At 44.8% G+C, this 20738-nt stretch overlaps 1 protein-coding gene across 1 annotated transcript in view; it reads right to left on the bottom strand.

Annotated features, from left to right (window-relative positions):
• The window catches only part of PALS1 (protein associated with LIN7 1, MAGUK p55 family member), a 2503255-nt gene that overhangs the window by 98542 nt on the left and 2383975 nt on the right, over positions 1-20738 (bottom strand). The window contains exon 21 of the mRNA XM_044074024.1: positions 2389-2499. Coding sequence (XP_043929959.1) covers positions 2389-2499 — 111 coding nt within the window. The remainder of the gene's footprint in view (positions 1-2388; positions 2500-20738) is intronic.

Below are 20738 nucleotides of genomic sequence, written 5' to 3'. Positions count from 1 at the left end.
TCCTCTCTATACTGGAAGATTTATACATGGAAATTTTAAATAGAATTTTTTTTAACACCCCACAAAATTGCTGTTATATATAAATCAGAAAAAAAAAAATGCTGGAGATGTAATGAAGCCCCTGATGCAGACCGTGTTCATATGATCACAGAATGCAACACAGTGTAATCTTTCTGGACTAATTTTAGAAGATTTTGCCGAGCATTGTGGCCAGATAATTGTACGATTACAGATTCCATGATTCTATTCAATGCTCCAATCCCAGACATTATTCCAATATTGCAAATACCTCTTCTTTGGTCTATCCTAGCTATTGCTAGGAAAGCTATAACTAAAAACTGGAAATGCAAAACTACTCTCACTTCTACCTGTGAATGTATCTGTCTAGCCAAATTTGTTTGCAAAAATAAATTATCGACCACCAAAATGAGAAATAGAAATGTAACTCATCAATACATGGCCTGGCAGAAATTTAATGATCTATTAGGAAAGTACTAATGGTTTTTGTATATATAATTCTTGTTAGGGACTTTTGTATATAGCTTTTTCCCCCCAAATTGTTGGAATATGCAAAATCAAATAACTTAAAACAAAATAGGTCACTTCTGCGATCTGGCACTCCTCCCTTCTCTCCCAAGGGAGACAATCAGGTCATAAAACCCTCACACTTTACTGCCCACCTTACTCACATTAACATGGAGAGTAATATTAAAAAGGATCTGCTGATTATGACCCCTGAAAGCTTGCCCTCAGGTTAGCTGCTCCATTTGCCTCAAATTTGTTTTTGTCCTCTGTTTTATCTAATCTGTGCCAGGATGAATTCCCTGGCATATTTTTAGTGGTCTTTTATCCCTCAATTGCCCGTCACCCATTCTGAATCTCAGAAATCAACTATGGTCCCTTCTAAATATTAAAAATAAGCATTCTTTAGGTCCAGAGTGACCAGAAAGGCACTCAGAGCCAACACTCTAAGCAGAACCTGCAGTGTGAACACTTTAGATATGGTGATTTTAAACAATTTCTTCAGCTTAGGCAGATCTGGAATATATGGAATTAACCTCTAGGTTACAACCTTCTTTGGGGATGAAGAGTCTGGAGCAAAAGCCATGACCACCCTTTCCTGAGGTGGTGTTCTTTCATGGTGCACATGCTATTTACTGCTAGATAACTGCTACTGTTATGGAGATTTGTTCTCAAGGGACCAAGATCACACCCAAAAATGCAAAACAACTTTGTACTCTAACTTGTAACTTTAGAGATAATGTTTTCACCTCCCAAAGAATGTCCAATAGGTGGGTCAAAGGGAGGGGGAAGAAAAAAACGGTGAAAAATGGGGGGGGGTATATTCAGTACTGGGTATAAGGGAGGGTCTTTCCTGCCTTGCTACTATTCTCTGCCCATCTCCATATTATGTCTGCTTCTTCAGTAAGATTTTCTTCTGTTTAAATAGTTCTGCCCAGGACTGCCTTCCACAAAATACCACTGTTTAGTTGAGTAATTTTGCTATACTTGGAATAGTCAAAAAACTTTTCCCCACTAAATGTATCATTTTGCTCTGTTCTTCCATGAGCTGGAAAGGTTCTTGGGAATGTGACCTAAATAGCAAATCCATATTTAAGTGTACATCATTACCAGCTAATAACTCAGGTAGTGAATGAGCCAGTCATGGGTGGTGGAGATAATTAGCTGATGTCAGGATACTCATCCTAGAAGGAATGAAGTAGTCTGGTCCACAACACTTCTCACACCCACAGGGTAATAGGCATTTGAGCAAACTGTACATGGACTTGGGCAGTGTGCTTCGCTCTGGGAAGCAGCACAAAAGCTCTGCAGCAGCTATCACGGACCCCTCATTCATTTTGAAGGTGGTATAGCAGGCCATCACTTATGACTGCACATCAACTGTCAAGGAGCAGGGAGGCCAGTATCAGAAAATCCCCTTTTGGCTGCCTAAATAATGGCCAGAATGTGATTTTATCACTCACACCTGTGAAAACAGGAATAATTTAGGCAAAATCAGGGGATCCAAAAAAAGAATATAAAAAGGAAAAGCAAGCTGAAACTTCTGGGGGGGAAAAGCATTTTGATGATAGTGCTGTTCTGTCTGACATCTCAGTTGGGAGGAAAAAAAAAAAAGATAAAACAATCTCAAAGTAAGGAGTTCAGAACAGTAGGCAACAGTTAAGGAATGCTGATGGACTCCTCCACAGCAAACGGAAACTGAATGCAACTGACAATTATACAGAACAGTTTAATAAAAAGAAAATGCAATCTTCCACACTCCCAAATAGGGTCTATAATCTCATGATCAGCAGCAGTTACATTTCAGTTAGGTTAATATTCAGTTTAAGAGAGTTTGTGTTGAATTCAATACATGAAGGTATTTACCTTTGGGTTTTTACCCTGTTTAGCCAATAGAGCACGTAGTCTCTCTTGGGAAGGTGGTGCAATGAAGATAATGTATGGTTTCAGGTCTGAACTCCTAAGAACTCTGAGAGACTGCAGGACAAAAGAAAAAAATGGGTTACTGTTTCATGTACAAATATTAGTGCCATAAAGTATACAGAATTGCATTGATCTCTAAGCAGTTTACACTGGACTAAAATTCTTTAACTGTTACAACAAAGCACACCTGTGTATAGTGCAACAAGGTTATGACAGGCACTCCGTTTAATTACCAATCATAATATGGTACTACTGAAACAACCTTCTCCCAATCTATCAATAGATCATGACAATTTTTAGCAAAGCAAAAAAAAAACACTCACCAAATGATGTCTGCAAAACAGGCACTGATACAACTAGGGTAGCCCAACTTCCACCAAGTTCTTTTCAGTCCTGCAAGTTACATTCAAAGGAGGTACCACTACTTGTCTCCTTCAAGAACAGCATAAGAAAATTCTACACCTCCATGGATAGAACTAGAAGTGGAAGAGACAAAAATTCCACCCTGTTGCAAGACAACATTTCTAAAAGGTAAGAATCTTTCTACAGTACTAGTCTATCTACAAACATGACCTTCTTTGACAGATCCTATAGTTGGGGCATCTCCACCAATCAGAATTCTGCATTTTTTTCAGAACTTTCAGTGCCTATAGACAGATCATAACATGTCACAGCATGCACTGCAGGCTAACAACATACAGAGACTCTTCTCTCATGCCTGACACTTTGTCCTTATCATTAAGCACAATTATACAAGATACTGTACTCCCAAAGCTAATGATTGACAAAGTATATGCCTGCTTGACTTGCACAGAAATCCAACAATCCAATAAGTCAGTGTGTTGGTTGGAGAGACCACTCAAATGAGGAGGACAGACAGCAGCAATGGTTTCAATCCTTAGAAGTAAATTACAAGGGTGTAAGAAGCAAGAGGATTAATCCATGGCCAGAAAAAAGCTGAATATTGAGAAACATCTCACCAGAATGCCTGACTGGATACACACAAGAAAGCGGACTGGAAAATAAGCTTCTTAGGTGGAAAGGACTGTGGTGACCTGCTGGTTCTGGGGCACAGAGTGGTGGAGTCCTTCACAAGACACAGGCAACTGGGGTTTGACCAGCATCCCCAAGTAACCAAAGGAGAGAAGCGGGACGGAAAAGAAATGAAAGGATGTGGCCTGCCCACCTCTCCCATGGGGGAAGGTAGCAGGCATTCATGGAAGTGTGATTTCTCCAGAGCAGACTGGGGAAACCATATGCAGTGCTCAAGGAGATGGGTCAATGTTGCTTGTTGGCAATGCCCCCTGCAGAAGTGAGGAATAATCAGCATGGATAGCCCCCTTGCATGTCCCCTTTTGACTCTATAAGCCAGGTGTGCACAGTGGAATATAGGGCTACACAAAAGCCCTCAAGCCACCCCTAATGGCTGTCTAAATGATGACTTCACAGACAAAAATTTCCCCAGTGATGGATAGCAAACAAACAAATGACTACTTGGAGGGGACTGTTTTTTCAAACATCTCTATTGAATTATCACTTGTGACATATGCAAATTTACATTTATACAAAAGTAAAGTGTATTAACAAATCAACATTAATAAATATTATACTTCACATATATTGCTATATATCATATAACGTAAGCAACATTACCTAAATTATTCAATTTCTGTTTTTTTTAAACAAGAAATCTTTATTAAACCATCACTAATGACATAAGCAATCAAATTTATATAAATGAAAACAAACCACACTGACACAATCCTAATTGCAAGCATTTTACATCACAAACCATACCGACACACTCCCAGTTGCAAACATTATACATCACTTATAAGCTATCCAATCATTTTCAGTCAAACATTACACAGCTCATTTAAGTCCTGCCTTCTTTTAAACCTCATTCCTTCCCTATAAGCATTGTTCCCACAATTCCCATTTTCCCCAACTAGTTTGCTCTTACCCTTTTCTAAAGATCTCAATCGCAGTTGTTTTATCTGTTACTATATTCACTACTTCTAATATAAATGGATTAGATTTTGATTTCAATTTTCTAGTAATTGCTTTTTGGCAGCCACCATAATTAGACACAGCAAGGCCTGGAATGGGGTTGATGGTTAACACATAATGGAAGCAAAGAGAGTTTAAAAAAGACTGATGACCAAGTCTGTCCACAGCTGCCAAAGCAAATAATTGGCACAGCTACTCCTGAAGAGACTGGATACCACTCAGTCATTGAGCAACACATCCCAAAAAATAAATACCCCTGTCACCTACCAAGAGAAGGCAAAAGGCTGGAAGAACAACATATCCATTCAACTAATGGTAAATTCAATTTACAAGAGAACCACTCCTGAAAAAAAAAACAATGGCAGTCTTCAGAAAGAATGTTGCCTTAAATTGGTTCCTGACTCTTGAAGAAACCAGGAAAAACAGGCCTAACTAGGTATGATCACTTTCTCTACATAAATGGAAAAAGGAGCACTTCCTTCTCTATGAAGAGGGAAAGGTGAACCACCTTACAAGTCTACAGAAAGAACAGACACTCAGAAAGGAACCATCCACACAAAATGCCACTGGTATAAGAACTCAACAGCAGATGGGCAATCATTTCAGACAAGAAATTCATCTCCTCCTGGGTGGATGCATACCCTAAACAGCCATCCTAATAGTGACCACCTAACCCAGCAAGAGCTGAGCACCACAGTTCTTCCTGACCTCTATAAAGTTCAAAAGCAGGACATGCCCAGAAACACCTAGTAACATGCATCCAGAAGCACTCGGATGGCTTGCTGGCTGAAAAAATAGAAGTTATGTTCTTACCATAACGTTCCATGTTAGTTGTCTTCTTCTCGCCTTCTTCTTGCTGGATGGGTTCGGAGCAGACCTCGGCTCTGACTCGGCCACTCTAAAAGCTTGAGAGTTGGTTCCACCGGCTCGAGGCTCCCCTTATATCCCACAATGCTAGGCGTGAGTTACCTCAGATCTCGTTTGTAAGCTAGACCCAGCTTATAATAGTAGCAGAATAACTAGAAACAAAAATCCACCTCTATAAACACGGGTGAAGAGAAGGGTGACCTACATCCTGATCTAGGAAATATGCACGGTAGAGCATATACCCAAAGTAAAGAGGTGGTAGAAAGAGAGGTCACAATCAAACTCCTCTAGGTCTGTCCAGGCCAGGGGAAGGAGGGTGGGGCCTTAAGAAGAAGCGAGAAGCGACAACTAACATGGAGCGTTATGGTAAGAACATAACTTCTATATGTTAAGTTGTCTATCTCGCCTTCATTCTTGCTGGATGGGACAGCGTCCTAGCACCTTGTCCTGGGTGGCCTAACGGAACAGACTCTTGAGAACAGTGGAACCAAAGTTAGCTCTATGCCTAGAAGCTAAATCCAACTTATAATGAGAAATGAAAGTGTGAGGAGTAGCCCAAGTAGCCGCTGCACAAATGGTGTCAATAGGCAGTCTGTCTTGGAAGGCTATAGAAGTAGCCAAAGCTCTGGTAGAATGGGCTTTAGGTTTGTTAGGCAGCTTTTGGTGTCTAATTTCATAAACAAGGGAAATCAGGGATGTTAGCCATCTAGATAATGATACCTTTGAAACTGAAAGTCCCTTTCTGCCTTCTGCATAAGAGACAAACAGCTGGTCAGATTTTCTGAATTGTTTGGTTCTATCCAAATAGTACCTTAACTGACGATGAACATCTAGCCAATGCAATTTTTGTTCAGACCTGTTAGAATATTCTGGAAAAAACACAGGGAGGTCAATGCTTTGATTTAGGTTAGACGCCGAGGCTATCTTAGGTAAAAAGGACGGGTTGGTTCGTAAAGATACCCTGTCCTTATGGAACAACAGATAAGGAGGTCGACAGCTGAGTGCATGAAGTTCTGAAACTCTTCTAGCTGAAGTAATAGCAACTAGAAAGAGTGTCTTCCATGATAACAATTTTAAAGAACAGGAGGCTGCAGGTTCGAAAGGGGAAAGAATCAAAGAACTAAGAACTAAATTTAGGTCCCAAGGGGGAGGAGGATTTCTTATAGGAGGTCTGAGTAGAAAAACTCCCTTCAAAAAGGCTTTACAAAGCTTGTGGGACATGAAAGCAGACTCTGAAATGCCCACATGAAAGTTAGAAATAGCTGCCAATTGAACTTTAAGAGTAGAAGGAGATGAACCTGCATGGAAGAGTTCAGCTAGAAAATCAAGGACCATTTGGATGGAAGCAGTGAAAGGATCTATGTCCTTTCCTTGAGCCCAATAGGCAAAACGTTTCCACTTACTCAAATAAACCTTCCGAGTGGAAGATTTATGGGAAGCTATCAAAATATCTCGGACAGAATGAGATATTTGAGGAAGCCTGGCTAAGGTTGGAATTGGAGGAACCAAGCAGTGAGGTTCAGAGAGGGAGGGCGATGACACTGACCCGACTGATGGATCAAAAGATCTGGAACTAGGTCCAGATGCCAAGGTCGCTCCAATAGAAAATGATGTAGAAAGGGGAACCAAACCTGTCGAGGCCAGTAAGGAGCAATGAGGATCAACGAGGCCTTCTGAGCGATAGCTTTCTGTATCACTTGAGAGATTAGTGGGAAGGAGGAAATGCATACAGAAGTCCCGGGGCCAAACTTGGACTAGAGTGTCTCTGCTGGGCTGGCCTGGTAAAGGGAATAGGGTGAAATAATCTCTGCACTTGCTGTTTTGGGGAGTAGCAAAAAGTTCGCAGCAAGGCTGACCCCACTTGAGAAAAATTTCTCTCACAACAGAGTCTTTCAGAGACCACTCGTGAGGCATGAGGATAGCTCTGCTCAACTTGTCCATAATTTGATTGGACTTCCCGGGGATGTGCGTTGCTATCAGAAACCGCTGAGAAGAAATCGCCCATTGCCACAGTCTGAGTGCTTCTCGACACAGGGGGTAGGACCTGGTTCCGCCTTGTTTGTTGATATACCACACTACAGACATATTGTCCGTCTGGATTGCTATCGTTCCCAAGGGAAGAGAGTCTTGAAGGGCTTGCAACGCTAAAAGCACTGCTCTCATCTCTAGAACATTTATGTGCAAGTGGCATTCGTCTGGTTACCATGTGCCCTGGACAGTTCTGCCCTGATAATGCCCCCCCCACCCGATCAGGGAGGCGTCCGTTGTCAAAGTAGCAACCGGAGGGGAAGGGACAAAGGGTCTTCCCAATAAGAGCTGGGGGGAAGACATCCACCACAGAAGATGATTCCTGCATGTCAGCGTAATCATAATGGTGTGGGACATCGGAAGTTGCTGGTATGACCATTGCGTGAAGAGCATCCATTGAAGGATTCTCATGTGGAACCTGGCTAATGGAAGCAGAGGTATGGCAGCCGCCATAATCCCCAACACTTTCAGAACTAACCTGGCTTTGATTCTGTTGCTGCTGAAGAGGAGCGAGACCAGTTTGTGTATGTCTGTTACTCTCTGATCTGTTAGTCTCGCAGACATGTTGACTGTGTCTAGATTTGCGCCTATGAAGGTAATAGTACGACAAGGCGACAAAACAGACTTTTCGCAATTTATTGAAATGCCTAAATTTTGACAAATGCGAAAGGTGTAGTCCCTGGCCATTAGAAGAAGATGCTTGGTGGGAGCTGTGAGGAGCCAGTCGTCCAAATATGGAAACACCTGGAATCCTTGACGTCTCAGGTGAGAAGCTACCACTGCCATGCATTTGGTAAACACCCGGGGGGCAGTGGTGAGACCAAAGGACAGGGCCCTGAATTGAAAATGACTGGTTCCTAGCCTGAAGCGGAGGAATCTTCTGGAGCGTCTGTTCATTTTTATGTGATAGTACGCATCCTGAAGGTCTATAGAGCACATCCAGTTACCTTTCCCAAAAGGGAAGGATGGATTGCAGCGTGACCATCCGAAATCTTGTTTTCTTGACTGACTTGTTCAAGATACTGAGATCCAAAATTGGTCTCCAGTCCCTGTTTTCTTTGGAACTAAAAGAACCTGGAGTAGATTCGGATCCTTGCTGGTCTGCTGGAACTGGCTGAATTGCTCTTTTGCAAGCAGCTTTGAAATTTCCAAAGCTGCAAGATCCCTTTGAGCGGGTGGAACATCTGGAAGGGATTTTTTTGATTGGTTTGGAATGCGAACGAAGGGAATGGCATAGCCTTCGGAAATGATGGACTGTACCCATTTGTCTCGAGTTAGGGATAGCCAGGCTTCTGGGTACAGTGACAATCTTCCCCCGACTGCCTCCGAAGGTGGGCAGTCGGGCAACACCTCAGGGATGCTGAAAGGGCTTATCAGAGAAGGCTTCTCGAGTGCCCTGGTTCTGCGGACCCCCTCTGCCTCTAGGGCGACGTCTACCATTGTTGTTCCCCCCTCTGTCGGGGAACCGACTCTGTGCGTCAGGTGAAGTCCCTTGAGATTGCTTGCGGAACCACATTTTCCCACTTTTCTGGCCTTTGGGGTAAGGCCTAGAAGGAGTAGAAAAACGGACTCCGACGGCAGAAAGAGTCTTGCCATCCGTCTCGCACCTAGTCAAGGTTTCTTTCACTTGAGGACCAAAAAGAGATGATCCATCGAACGGGGAATTAGTGAAAGACATTTTAAAGGGGTCCGCAAAGTTGCATAGCCGCATCCAGGCATGCCTGCGCAAGGCTACGCCTGTCCCTGCGGCCCTGCTCGCTCCATCAGCCACATACGAAAGGAGGCGCATGGAGGAGTTAGCTATGGAGTTCAGGGTAGCCAGCTGAGTGTTCATCTTGTCTTGAAAACCCGCAGCTGTAGGATCCTTCAACATGTCACTCGCTTCTTTGATCAAGTCTCTTTGAAGACGAGTAAAATGGCATAGGTAGTTCAGCGAACGCATTGCAAAGGTCACTGATGAGAACATCCGTTTCCTGTACCTGTCCATGGACCTAGATTCCTTGTTAGGTGGATGGACAGGCACTGAAGGATCAGCTAGTTCCTTCTTGGTGGCAGCAGCAACCACCATAGCATCCACAGAAACTCCCTTGGTCAAAAATTGTTTATCCGCTGGTGCCGTGATAAATTTTGAGGGTCTCCTGGGGGTGGGGTCCACTGAGTCAGGAGCCGTCCATGCCTTTTTTGCTACCACCTGCATGAGGGGGTCAAAGGGGGGAGACACCCAGGAGGTGGAAGGGCGAGAGCCAAACGCCTCAAGGTACACAGATTCATCCTCCGAAGGGTTGAGGGCTGGCCAATTTCCCCTCTGCTTAAGGATTTCTAGAATGTCTGCAAATGAGACATCTTCAGAAGGGGAACGGGGGGAACCCTCGGAATCCTCTAAATCCGTGTCAGAGGTGACAGACTCAGGTGAGTCTATGTGTTTCTTCTTACACTTTCTCTTCCGAGGGGGCTCTTCTGCCAATTCAGGAGAGGCCTCGGAAGAGGATGAGATCCCCACAGGAGATTCCTGAGGAGCTGGCTCTCTGCGGTCTGGGATGAGGGAGTGAGCCGACTTGACCTGAGGCACCGAAGAGGGAGGGGCGGACGGAGCCGACTGTGGAGTTGAACCAGGTTCCAACACACTCTGCATGACCTCGAACGCACCCCTGTCAGGCAGAGCCAGAGGTCCCCGCTCCGAAGCTAAAACCTCCCTCGGCACCGACAGTGATGGCTCCGAGGCCGATGTCAGAGCCGAACTCACCAGCGCCGAAGCCCCGAGAGGGAGAGCGGGGTCGGACAAGGGTCCGATGCCACTCACCCCCTCGGAGCCGACGAGGGAAGTCCGGCGCCGAGATTCTTCTAAGGAAGAAATCGGAGCCGACGATGGAGCCGAAGACATTTGTATCGGCTCCGACGCTACCACAGTCTCGGTTCCGAAACGCCCCGGCTCCGAGCTCAACGGAGTCGGAGGAGGAACATAAAGAGGGACAGGGTCAGGCATCGACTGATGAGTCGGGCTCTGAAGCATTTGGGCCAGTGCCTCGGACTTGAGAAGTCGACTCACTACCCTCTGAAGGTCATGGTCCGAAAGCCTCGATGACCTAGATGACCTAGAGGAGTGAGATCTATGGCTCCGTTCAGACAGCAGAGGAGATGCTGGAGCCGAATGAACGGAGCCAAGGGACGGTGACCTGGACCTCTTTCTAGATGTCGGTTCCGAAGGTTTGGTCGGAACCGACACAGGAACTTCCAATACCTCGGCTCCAGCCGGAGCCGAGGAAACCACAGAAACTGCAGTCTGAGACTCATCGGCTCCAGCCGGAGCCGATGTAGACGGAGGTTTCGTAGCCTTAGGTCTCGGCTCAGAAGCTGGAGCCGAGGACCTAGAAGCCTTGGAGGGCTTTTCCGAAGGAACAGTAAGGGAACCCTCAGGCTTGAGTAAACCTCTCAAAATAAGTTTGTTTTTTCTTTCCTGCAGGACCCTGGGGCTGAAGCCGTGGCATACAGCACAGGAGTCCTGCAGGTGTAAAGGTCCCAGGCAGTAAACACAAGAAGTGTGACCGTCTGTCAGAGACATTTTCTGACAGCACGAGTCACACTTCTTGAAGCCTGAGACCTTTGAGTCTTTAGACATTTTAGAAGGAAGTGTAATCACACACACACAGTCAAACACACTGATTACACCCTATCCAAGTTTAAACTCAAAAATTAAAACAAACTATCAAAGTTTTAAATTCTGAGAAAAACACACAGACACCACTAGGGGATGGAAAAAGGCCCAAAGGCCCAAGGGAAGAACTATAAGTTCTTGTGGAAAAAGGGGGATAATAAGAGAGAAAAGGGGACAAAATCCACTAAACTAAGGGAAACAACTGTTAAAAATTAAACTAAAGGGGTTTAAGTAGACTAAATTTTACTCTACAATTACTCACCAAGAAGCCTGTAGAAACCAAACACCTCGATCGCTGTAGCGGCAAACGAGATCTGAGGTAACTCACGCCTAGCATTGTGGGATATAAGGGGAGCCTCGAGCCGGTGGAACCAACTCTCGAGCTTTTAGAGTGGCCGAGTCGGAGCCGAGGTCGGCTCCGAACCCATCCAGCAAGAATGAAGGCGAGATAGACAACTTAACATCCTCAGTTGTGGTGATAAAAGGCAGGAGTCGATCCACATTGAAAACCACTCCCAGTTATTCTAAAGAAGTCATCTCAGCAGCTCCCAATAACTCCCAAAGAAAACAACCAGAAGTTGAAAGGATAAATCTACTTTAATCAGGCACCCAAAGAGAGCAAATATTCACTCCAAAAGGGGATAACCTTACTGATAATAAAGGGGAAGGGTTCCTCAGCTACAGCAGACATTAGCCTTTAGCTATCAAGCAGGCAAAAGGGCATAAGCTATATTCTAAACTAGGCACCTCTATCCCCAGAAGTAGCACAGCACACTAGCATTCAGTCTTACTAACACAAAAATGGGAAAGGGGAATCATGATTTCCCTCACCATGAAAAGCAACAGACCTGCCTCTGAGAATCCATACCAAGGTCCAAACCTAAACCAGCCCCAAATACGGTCTCTTTGCCCTTCCCACAAAGGACCAAATGGGGAGACTAGCCATGTTCTTGTTCCACTGGAATTTTTCCAGGGGCTTTCATGTGGGAAAGCTGGGCTCCTCAGTTGGGCTCAGGAAAGTATGCAATCATCCCCAAGGGAGCCAATGGATCATCTATAAGGCCCACCAAGAAGAGGCAACATCAGAAATAACTTTGCAGCCATAAATGGGGAGAACTACGACTCAGCCCATGGACCCAGGGTTTCAATGGGAACTTCAATGAACTCAGTCTTCCACCTTAGATGTTGACCTTAAGTAGCCAAGCTGAAGCAGAAAGAAGGACTTGACCCAAGCACAGCTGAACGTCCACTGAGCCTGGATACACATTTAACTCTTGAAGTAAGAGGTTCAACAGCGAAGGAGGCAAGCACCCTCCAGGACTGCATTATCCTACAAGCAGGATGCCGAAACATGTTACAGAAGAGAAAGCTACAAAGTAGCCAGAGACCCCCTCCCCCCTTCCATGCCTAAAGTTAACAAAACTCTGGAAAGGATGTCTGGTTTTACAAGGGAAGGGACAATCAGTGTGCTAGAGCTAAAAGCTCCTTGCATAGAATACAGTCCCTAGCAAAGGGCTCAAAGGGACCTAGCAACATTAGGAGATCGACCCAACAGACTGAAACAGGGGAGGCTAGGCATTTCCATTAGGAGAGCTCCTAATTCACAGAACCTGGGCAAGGACGGCCAGCACCAATACCATAACACCGGGACATGCAAGGGGGAATGATCTTTTTACCTGGCTTCAATAAGACTGGCCAACACTGCACAGTATCTTGGGATACAGAGGCCTGAAAGAAGTCCTCACTAACAAGGGGATGATGACAGACTTGTACTTGGCACACCAGAGGTAAGAGTTCTCATGTGTCATCACTAATATGCAAAACAAAAAAAAAAAACTTGATTTGACTATGGTATCCTGGAAATGTACCTGCTCCTACAGATACAGTAGACTTGGAACTTGTTTACAGACGCAGTGTGGAGAAGGGAGTGTGGGGGTGCAATGGGCTTTTCACTTCTGCAGCACAGGTATAAAAATTCTTTAAACTTTATTTCATTCTACAACTGTTTTTCTTGGTTAAGTGTTCGTGATGCTTTTTTGATTGCACTTATGAGTGTCAATCACAAAACACAACTTCATTAGGATGTGGCGAGCCAACCCAACCATAGATCCAGAAAAGTACAGTTGTGTACACCTACCATAAATGTAGATGTTCGAGTGTCTTCACTGTTGCAGTCATGACTGTAGGGTTCTCCCCTGCCGGCAGGCAGCCCTCGGTCGGCCAGAATCCCAAAGTCTGGGTCCGGCGTCGGCTGTTCAACCACGCTCCCTGACGTCAGAGCGCCAGGAGTACAAAGCTGACAGACGACGCCATCTTCTCCAGTTTTTCTTGCCCCAGATGTCAGGAGTCCCAAAATGAAATAGGTCCCATAACCTTTGCAAATACACCTCAGAAGAATGGTGAAAAAGGAAATACACAAAAGTAAAAATAAGAGGGGACAGGAGGGAGGGAAACCCAGACTGCAACAGTGAAGACACTCGAACATCTACATTTATGGTAGGTGTACACAACTGTACTATGTTCATCGTGTTTCACTGTTGCAGTCATGACTGTAGGGTAGAATCCCAAAGCTGAAAGAAAGGGAGGTGGTCATAAAGAGGAAGGGGCGGCTAAAAGGCCCTGCAAGACTGCAGAGGCAAAGCCTGCCCTAGACTTAGTAGACTGTAGTGCTTAGAAAATGTATGCACTGAACTCCAAGTTGCAGTTTCCAAAATGTCCTTGGTAGGAACTCCCTTGAGGAAGGCCGCAGAAGTGGCAGCAGCTCTGGTAGAATGAGTCCGTATACTCCCTGGGATTTGCTTTCCATGGTGAGAATAACAAAATCTGATTCCATGAGCAATCCATTTAGAAATGGTCGGTTTTGAAATGGCTTTACCTTGGGAACTTGAAGCATAAGAAACAAACAATTGTTCTGATTTTCTGATGTCCTTGGTTCTGTTCAGGTAAAAACGTAGTTGTCTGTGTACATCCAAGATCCTTTCCCCTTTATTTTGAGGAGTGGGGAAAAAGGTTGGCAAGTGGATAGTTTGATTTAAAGCCACTTTGGAAACCACCTTAGGCATGAAGGTAGGATTTGTCCTCAGAGATACTCTGTCTTGATGAAAAATAATATAAGGTTCCACAGCCATAAGAGCTTGTAACTCTGAAACTCTCCTGGCAGAGGTTACAGCCAACAGGAAAGCTGTCTTCCAAGATAAAAACGTAATGTCAGAAGAGGCAGCAGGCTCAAAAGGAGGCAAGGTTAGTTTTTCCAAAACATAGTTGAGATCCCAAGTAGGAATGGGAGGAGATCTAGGAGGTCTTAAGTTCTTAGCTCCTCTGAGAAACTGTCTCATGAGCTGGTGGGAAAAGATGGGAGGGTCCGTATTATAATGAGCAGAAATAGCAGAGGCATGTATCTTAATGGAAGAAAAAGAGAGACCCTTATGTAAGAGATATGTCAAGTAAAGTAAAATTAAAGTAATGTTAGGAAGAAGAGGATCAGAATCCTGAGCCTGCACCCAGGAACAAAATCTTTTCCATTTTCCTGCATAAGATTTTCTAGTGCTAGGACGTCTGGCTTCTAAAATGACATCCATAACCTACTTGGGCAGTAAAGAAGAAATCAAAGGCCTTGGATTAACCAGGCTGCAAGGCTGAGAGTTCTGACATGAGAGTGTAGAACCTGACCCTAATGCTGGGACAGAAGGTTCGGAGACGGAGGTAAAACCCAAAGGGGCTCCAGACATAGGTTTCTTAGAGTTGGATACCAAAACTGCCGAGGCCAATTTGGAGCCAGCAAGATTATCAACTTAGGCTTGTCCTGTTTTATCTTCAATAAAACATGTGGAAGAAGAGGAAGTGGCGGAAAGGCATATCCCGAGAGGTTCCTCCAACTGAATGACAGGGCATCCACTTTCCAAGCTTCTCTGTGGAAAGTCCTGGTGCAAAAATTCTGTAGTTGATGATCAAGATGGGATGCAGAGAGGTCTATGTGAGGACATCCCCAGACTGCTGTTATCATCCTGAATATTTTGGTGTCCAGCACCCACTCGTGTGGATCTGAAAGGTTTCTGCTCAGACTGTCTGCCAGGAGGTTTTGTTTCCCTGGTAGAAACTGAGCTTGAAGATCCAGATTGTAAGCTAGAGCTGTGTTCCATAGATCTATGGCTAGTCTGCATAGGGGGTAGGAATGAGATTCCCCTTGCTTGTTTATGTACCACATAACTGTGGTGTTGTCTGTCCGTATTAGTAGTTGTCCTGGTTGTAAAATATTCCTGAAGGCCAATAAAGCTTTCTGAACGGCTAACATTTCCTTTAAGTTGATATGCAGGTGGTTCTGATCCTTTGTCCAAAGGTCCTGCAGACAATTGCCCTGAAAATGGGCTCCCCAAGCATAATCCGAGGCGTCCGTGGTTAGAACCAGAGTGGCAGGGGGCAGACGAAAGGGTTCCCCTTCGTTTAGTGCACAAGCCCAGGACCACCAAAGAAATTCCTTTTGAAGGCAAGGAAGGATGGAGATCAGTATGTCCAAACTGTGGCAATGCTGAGACCAAACACTTTTTAGGTACCGCTGTATTTTCCTCATGTGTAGTCTTGCATATGGTACGAGAAGGATGCAGGAGGCCATGTAACCCAAAGCCTGCAGGAATTTCCTTGCAGATAGTTGAGTTAGAGTTGCCAAGGTTTTGAAAGTCGAAGCCAGCTGTAATTGTTTTTCGGATGTCAGAAATGCCATCTGGGTTGTAGTGTTTAGAAGTGCACCCAGAAAAGTTATCTGTTGTGATGGTGTCAAATTTGACTTTTTTATGTTTACAGAGAATCCCAGGAACTTGAGGAGGTTCTGTACAAATTCTAGATGCTGGAGTAAGACATCCTTGCTGTCTGCCTGAATTAGACAATCGTCCAGATAAGGGTAAATTCGAATTCCCTTGAGTCTGCAGTAAGCTACTACTGGAGCCAGGCATTTGGTGAAGACCCTGGGCGCAATAGACAATCCAAAGGGCAGCGCAGAGAATTGAAAGTGCCTCGATTCGGCCTTGAACCTGAGGTATTTTCTGCGATCCTGCCTGATGGGAATGTGTAAATATGCCTCCTTTAAATCCAAAGTTACCATCCATGCATCTTTGGACAGCATTGGAAGTAGCTGCTGTAGAGTAAGCATCTTGAATTTTGGAATCTCTAGAAAGGTGTTCAAGACCGACAGATCCAGAATGGGTCTCCATGAGTTTTGCTTCCTTGGGACTAGAAAGAGCCTTGAGTAAAAACCTTTTCCCATCTCTGAAAGAGGAACCAGTTCTATGGCATTCATAGCCAAAAGAGCTTCCACCTGGTTTAAGGCCTCCGTCCATTGATGTTTTGGAAGGTCTGGCCATCCGCTTGGCCTTGGCAAGGTATGAAAATGGAATTTGTAACCTCTTAAAACCACAACCAAAACCCATTTGTCTTGGGTTAGTTGAGTCCACTTTTGATAAAAAAGAGAGAGTTTTCCTCCGAGAGGGGCTTCCAGGCAAGAAGTTCCAGTAGTCCAGAGGGAGTCATTGAGTTGGTTTCCTTTGAGATTGTGACCTGTCCTCTCCTCCCCTAGGGGTGGAAGCAGTCCACTGTCTTGGTCTATAAGCAGCTTGTGTTTGAGGCCTCCCTCTGGAACGTCTATATCTACCCCTCTGAGGCCTGTCTGAAGTGGGAAAGGACCAATTTTTTGAAGGCTAATTCCTGCTAAATCTAGGTGGCTGTACTTGTAAGAAATCTTTAACTGTTTGCATGGATTTCACCTTATCCTCCATCTTTTTAATCACCTCTTCAGCTTTTGATCCAAACAAAACATTATGCTGAACAGGAGCATCCAATAACTTAGCCCTTACTTGTTCAGGTAAATTTTGTTCCTTTAGCCATGCATGCCTTCTAATGACTGTGCCAGAGGCCGCAGCCCTACAAGAAGCCTCCAAGGCATCAAATCCACAGTGTAAACCATGCTTCCCAACCTGTTCAGAGGCATGCAATAAGTCATGTAATTCCTTATCATCTGCACAGGCAGAAATGGAAGTAAGCTTTTGTTTTAAGACAGACAAGAGAAATTGCTGGTATTTAAAAATATGAAACTGACAGTTTAAAGCCCTAATGGACAAAGTAGCAGAAGTGTACACCTTTTTGCCCCATCTTTCTAAGGATCGAGAATCCTTTTCAGTAGGAATGGGATTTTTGGCAGAAGCGGCCTTAACCCCCTTAGGACCCTGAGAAATGGTTTCAGGGTCAGCAGAAGGGTTCTTGTATAAAAACTGATGGGAATCAGGAACCCTGTAATATCTATCAGGCTTAACAGGAGCAGGAGGAAAAGAGTCAGGGGTTAAATTATCCTCTGAAAAAGCATCATCCACAATATCCAAAACAGGAGGAATAGCCAGGGGTCTATGTTGGGGAAGAAGAAATTCCTTCAGTCTTTTCTTGGATTCCGAATACTCCTGTCCGTCCCAGTGGAAATGTTCCCTCATTTCATGCAAAGTTTCCCCAAAAGAGAAATCCTCAGGGGAAGAAGCTGAAGGAATGGATTCTTCAGCATCAGAATCCTCATAAGGAGGGAAAGAATATTCCTGATCAGAAGAAGAAACTGAGGAAACAGAAGCCTGATCAGAGGAATCATAAGAAACATCCTGCCTTGGCTTTTTATCTGGAGGGGGATGAGAACCCCTAATCATAGTAAGTAAATCCTCCGCCATCTTGAGTAACTGTTTCTGTGACTTGGGAGCCGGTTCAGAAGAGGCCTGTGTTGAAGTCTTTGATTTAGAAGGAGTCTTTGCCTTTGTTAGTAGCTGAGTAGGCCTGAAAACCCCTTCGGAAGCCGGTACCTGCACAGCGGCTCCGGACCCATCCAAAGGAGCATTGTCTGAAGGTCCTGCAGCAGAAATAATTAAAGGCCTGGTTGGCTCCTCATGAGAGTCCGTTTCGGCCGTCGGTTCTGAAATGGCCGACGACAGGGGCTGCAAAAGCGCCTCACTGACTATGGCCGAACCTGAAGCTGGCTCCGCTTGTGCGCTATCATCAGATTTGGACCTCGGAGGCCTGTCTTTATCCTTGTGACATTTGTGAACTCCGGTAGCCAGGACAGTGTCCGATGACATTTTGTAGTTAAAGCGCCCACCGAAGTAATGAAAAGCAAAATCGCACCTTCGCTTAATTGTACGTTGATTGAATCTAGCACAAAACCGACAACTTGCTATGTCGTGGTCAGGGCCTAAGCAAGGAATACAGTAAGAATGAAAATCCTTATGAGGTATTTGCTTCCCACATGAAATACAATTATTAACTTTTTCTGACATCAGAGTGGAGCAAGAAAAAGTTTCAACGGGGTACTTAGCTTTGAGTGGAGAAGAAAGTCTTCGGACCGAAGTATATCAGAAAAATTCGTCAGGAGTCAGCCGACCGGCACTTGCAAACTGCTATCACCGCACGACAAGAAAGACTGGAGAAGATGGCGTCGGCTGTCAGCTTTGTACTCCTGGAGCTCTGACGTCAGGGAGCGTGGTTGAACAGCCGATGCCGGACCCAGACTTTGGGATTCTGGCCGACCGAGGGCTGCCTGCCAGCAGGGGAGAACCCTACAGTCATGACTGCAACAGTGAAACACGATGAACATCAGTAGGGACAGCACAGCAACCCTCATGAGGAAGCAGGGACAAGGTTTAGGCTCCCCCATTATGGTTTTGGTGGGGGAAATGGAATAGCCAAGAGTACCAGATTATATCATCACCCAGGTCAGCATGTAGTGGAGGGAGAGGTGTGGGGCCTCCTCCCTCAATGAAAAAAGGAGTGCCTTCAACATGCGACACAGTCTAGGCCTGCTAAATCCAAATAATGGATATCTGGCTCATGTTTAATCATAGTCTCACCTCTGGATACGTACCCAGGGAGTGGCGCACTGCAACTGTGGTCCCACTTCACAAAGGCGGTGCCTCCACCGACCCTGGAAATTACCGGCCCATTAGCTTGACAAGCCTTACCTGCAAAGCCATGGAGAGGATCATAATGGACCTCATAAATAAAGACATAGGGAATTTGCAGACTTTGGATCCAACCCAGTTTGGCTTTGTCAAAGGCAGATCATGCCTTTTAAACTTGGTTGACTTTTTCGAAACAGTCACCAAAGCCATTGATGAGGGAAAGGCAGTCCATACAGCCTACCTCGATCTGGCGAAGGCCATCGATACAATACCCCACTCGGGTATCATTGAAAAACTCATCAGCTTAAATGTTAACCCATACATCACAAGATGGGTTGCAAACTGGCTGAGTGACAGAACCCACAGGGTCAGAGTTGCTGGCGCCATTGTCAGACTCAAAGCCTGTCACAAGTGGTGTCCCACAGGGCTCAGTTATGGGCCCACTCTTGTTTGGCATCTACTTTTCCGAAGTACAAGCAAACACAGGAGGGTTATGGCTGACAAAGTTTGCAGATGACTGCAAACTGGGCGCCATAGTCGAAAACACATCTGACACAGATATCCTTCAGAAGGGTGTCACAGAAACGGATAACTGGTGCCAGAGCCATGGCCTAAAGTTAAATGCCAAAAAATGCATAGTCATACCCTTCGGGAAAAACAAGGTTACCCCTAGCTACCATATAGGTGGCAATCCACTGAGCACAGAAGAAGTTATCAGGGACCTGGGGACCCAGGTTGACAGTAGCCTGTCATTCGACACCCATGTAGCTAAAGTAATTAGGAAGACCTTCTACATTGCCCACCTTATCATGAAGGGATTCACATCTAGATCAAGGGAGGTCATAGTCTCCCTATACTCATCACTCATCAGACCAATGATTGAGTACAATGCCCCATTCGGAATGTATCTGACCCAACACTTGCAGCAGCTGGAGAGGCCACAAAAGTTCCTCACCAAAAGGATAAAGGGTCTCAAAAATCTGTCCTATGCTGCCCGACTGAAAGAACTCCAGCTCTATTCAGTCGCTTACCGCTTGCTCAGAGGTGACCTTTGCCTGACATACAAGGCCATGTCAAACCCAGATTTGATGAATATGCTTCACCTCAAAAAATCTAGATCCGTCAGAGCCACAAGGGCGGGGGACTTAAACCTCGACACAGCTATTAACAGGACGTGCTGGAGGGATAGATTCATCACCCAAAGACTCCCTATGCTGTGGAACAAAATCCCGGTATATGTGAGGCAGAGCACCTCGCTGGCCTTGTTCAAGAGAAATCTTGACCAATGGATGGGAGATCGCAGATATACCCCAGGGATTACCTCAGTGTCACTGCTCGACAGAGGCACAGCAAAATAATGGGTATAGTTCCCCATACTAAAGGGGTGGCGTAAGCCACAAAACTATGGGCTAGGCTTGTAAATGCCCTCGGGCAGATAGCCTAGTATGAACCTATGAACCTATGATATGGTGATGTAAAACAATAACTATAAAATAAAAAACATCACTTGGAAAACAGAAAAAATATTTAACTGCTTTTGTCCAGCTTAGACTTCTTCAGAGCAGAGTAATAGAAAAAGAACACTCTCAAATTACATTACAAATGTAAAAACACAAAAAGACATCATTGATGTATAAAACACAACATAAAACCCCATTTTTACTTACTATTTTTTTTTTAGCTCTTAACATTTAGATGTCTATTTAAACCTGTACTTTTTCTATGTCTAATTTAACTTGCTATTTAAGTTCTTTAATTTCTTAAGTAGTACTTCAGTCGCCACCCTTCGTAAAAATATCTGCAAAACCTACATGATTCAG

This window comes from Protopterus annectens, chromosome 6.part0 (assembly GCF_019279795.1).
Source record: "Protopterus annectens isolate FY-2018-M chromosome 6.part0, PAN1.0, whole genome shotgun sequence".
NCBI classification, from domain to species: domain Eukaryota; kingdom Metazoa; phylum Chordata; order Ceratodontiformes; family Protopteridae; genus Protopterus; species Protopterus annectens.
This window is presented reverse-complemented; position numbering and strand designations above follow the sequence as displayed.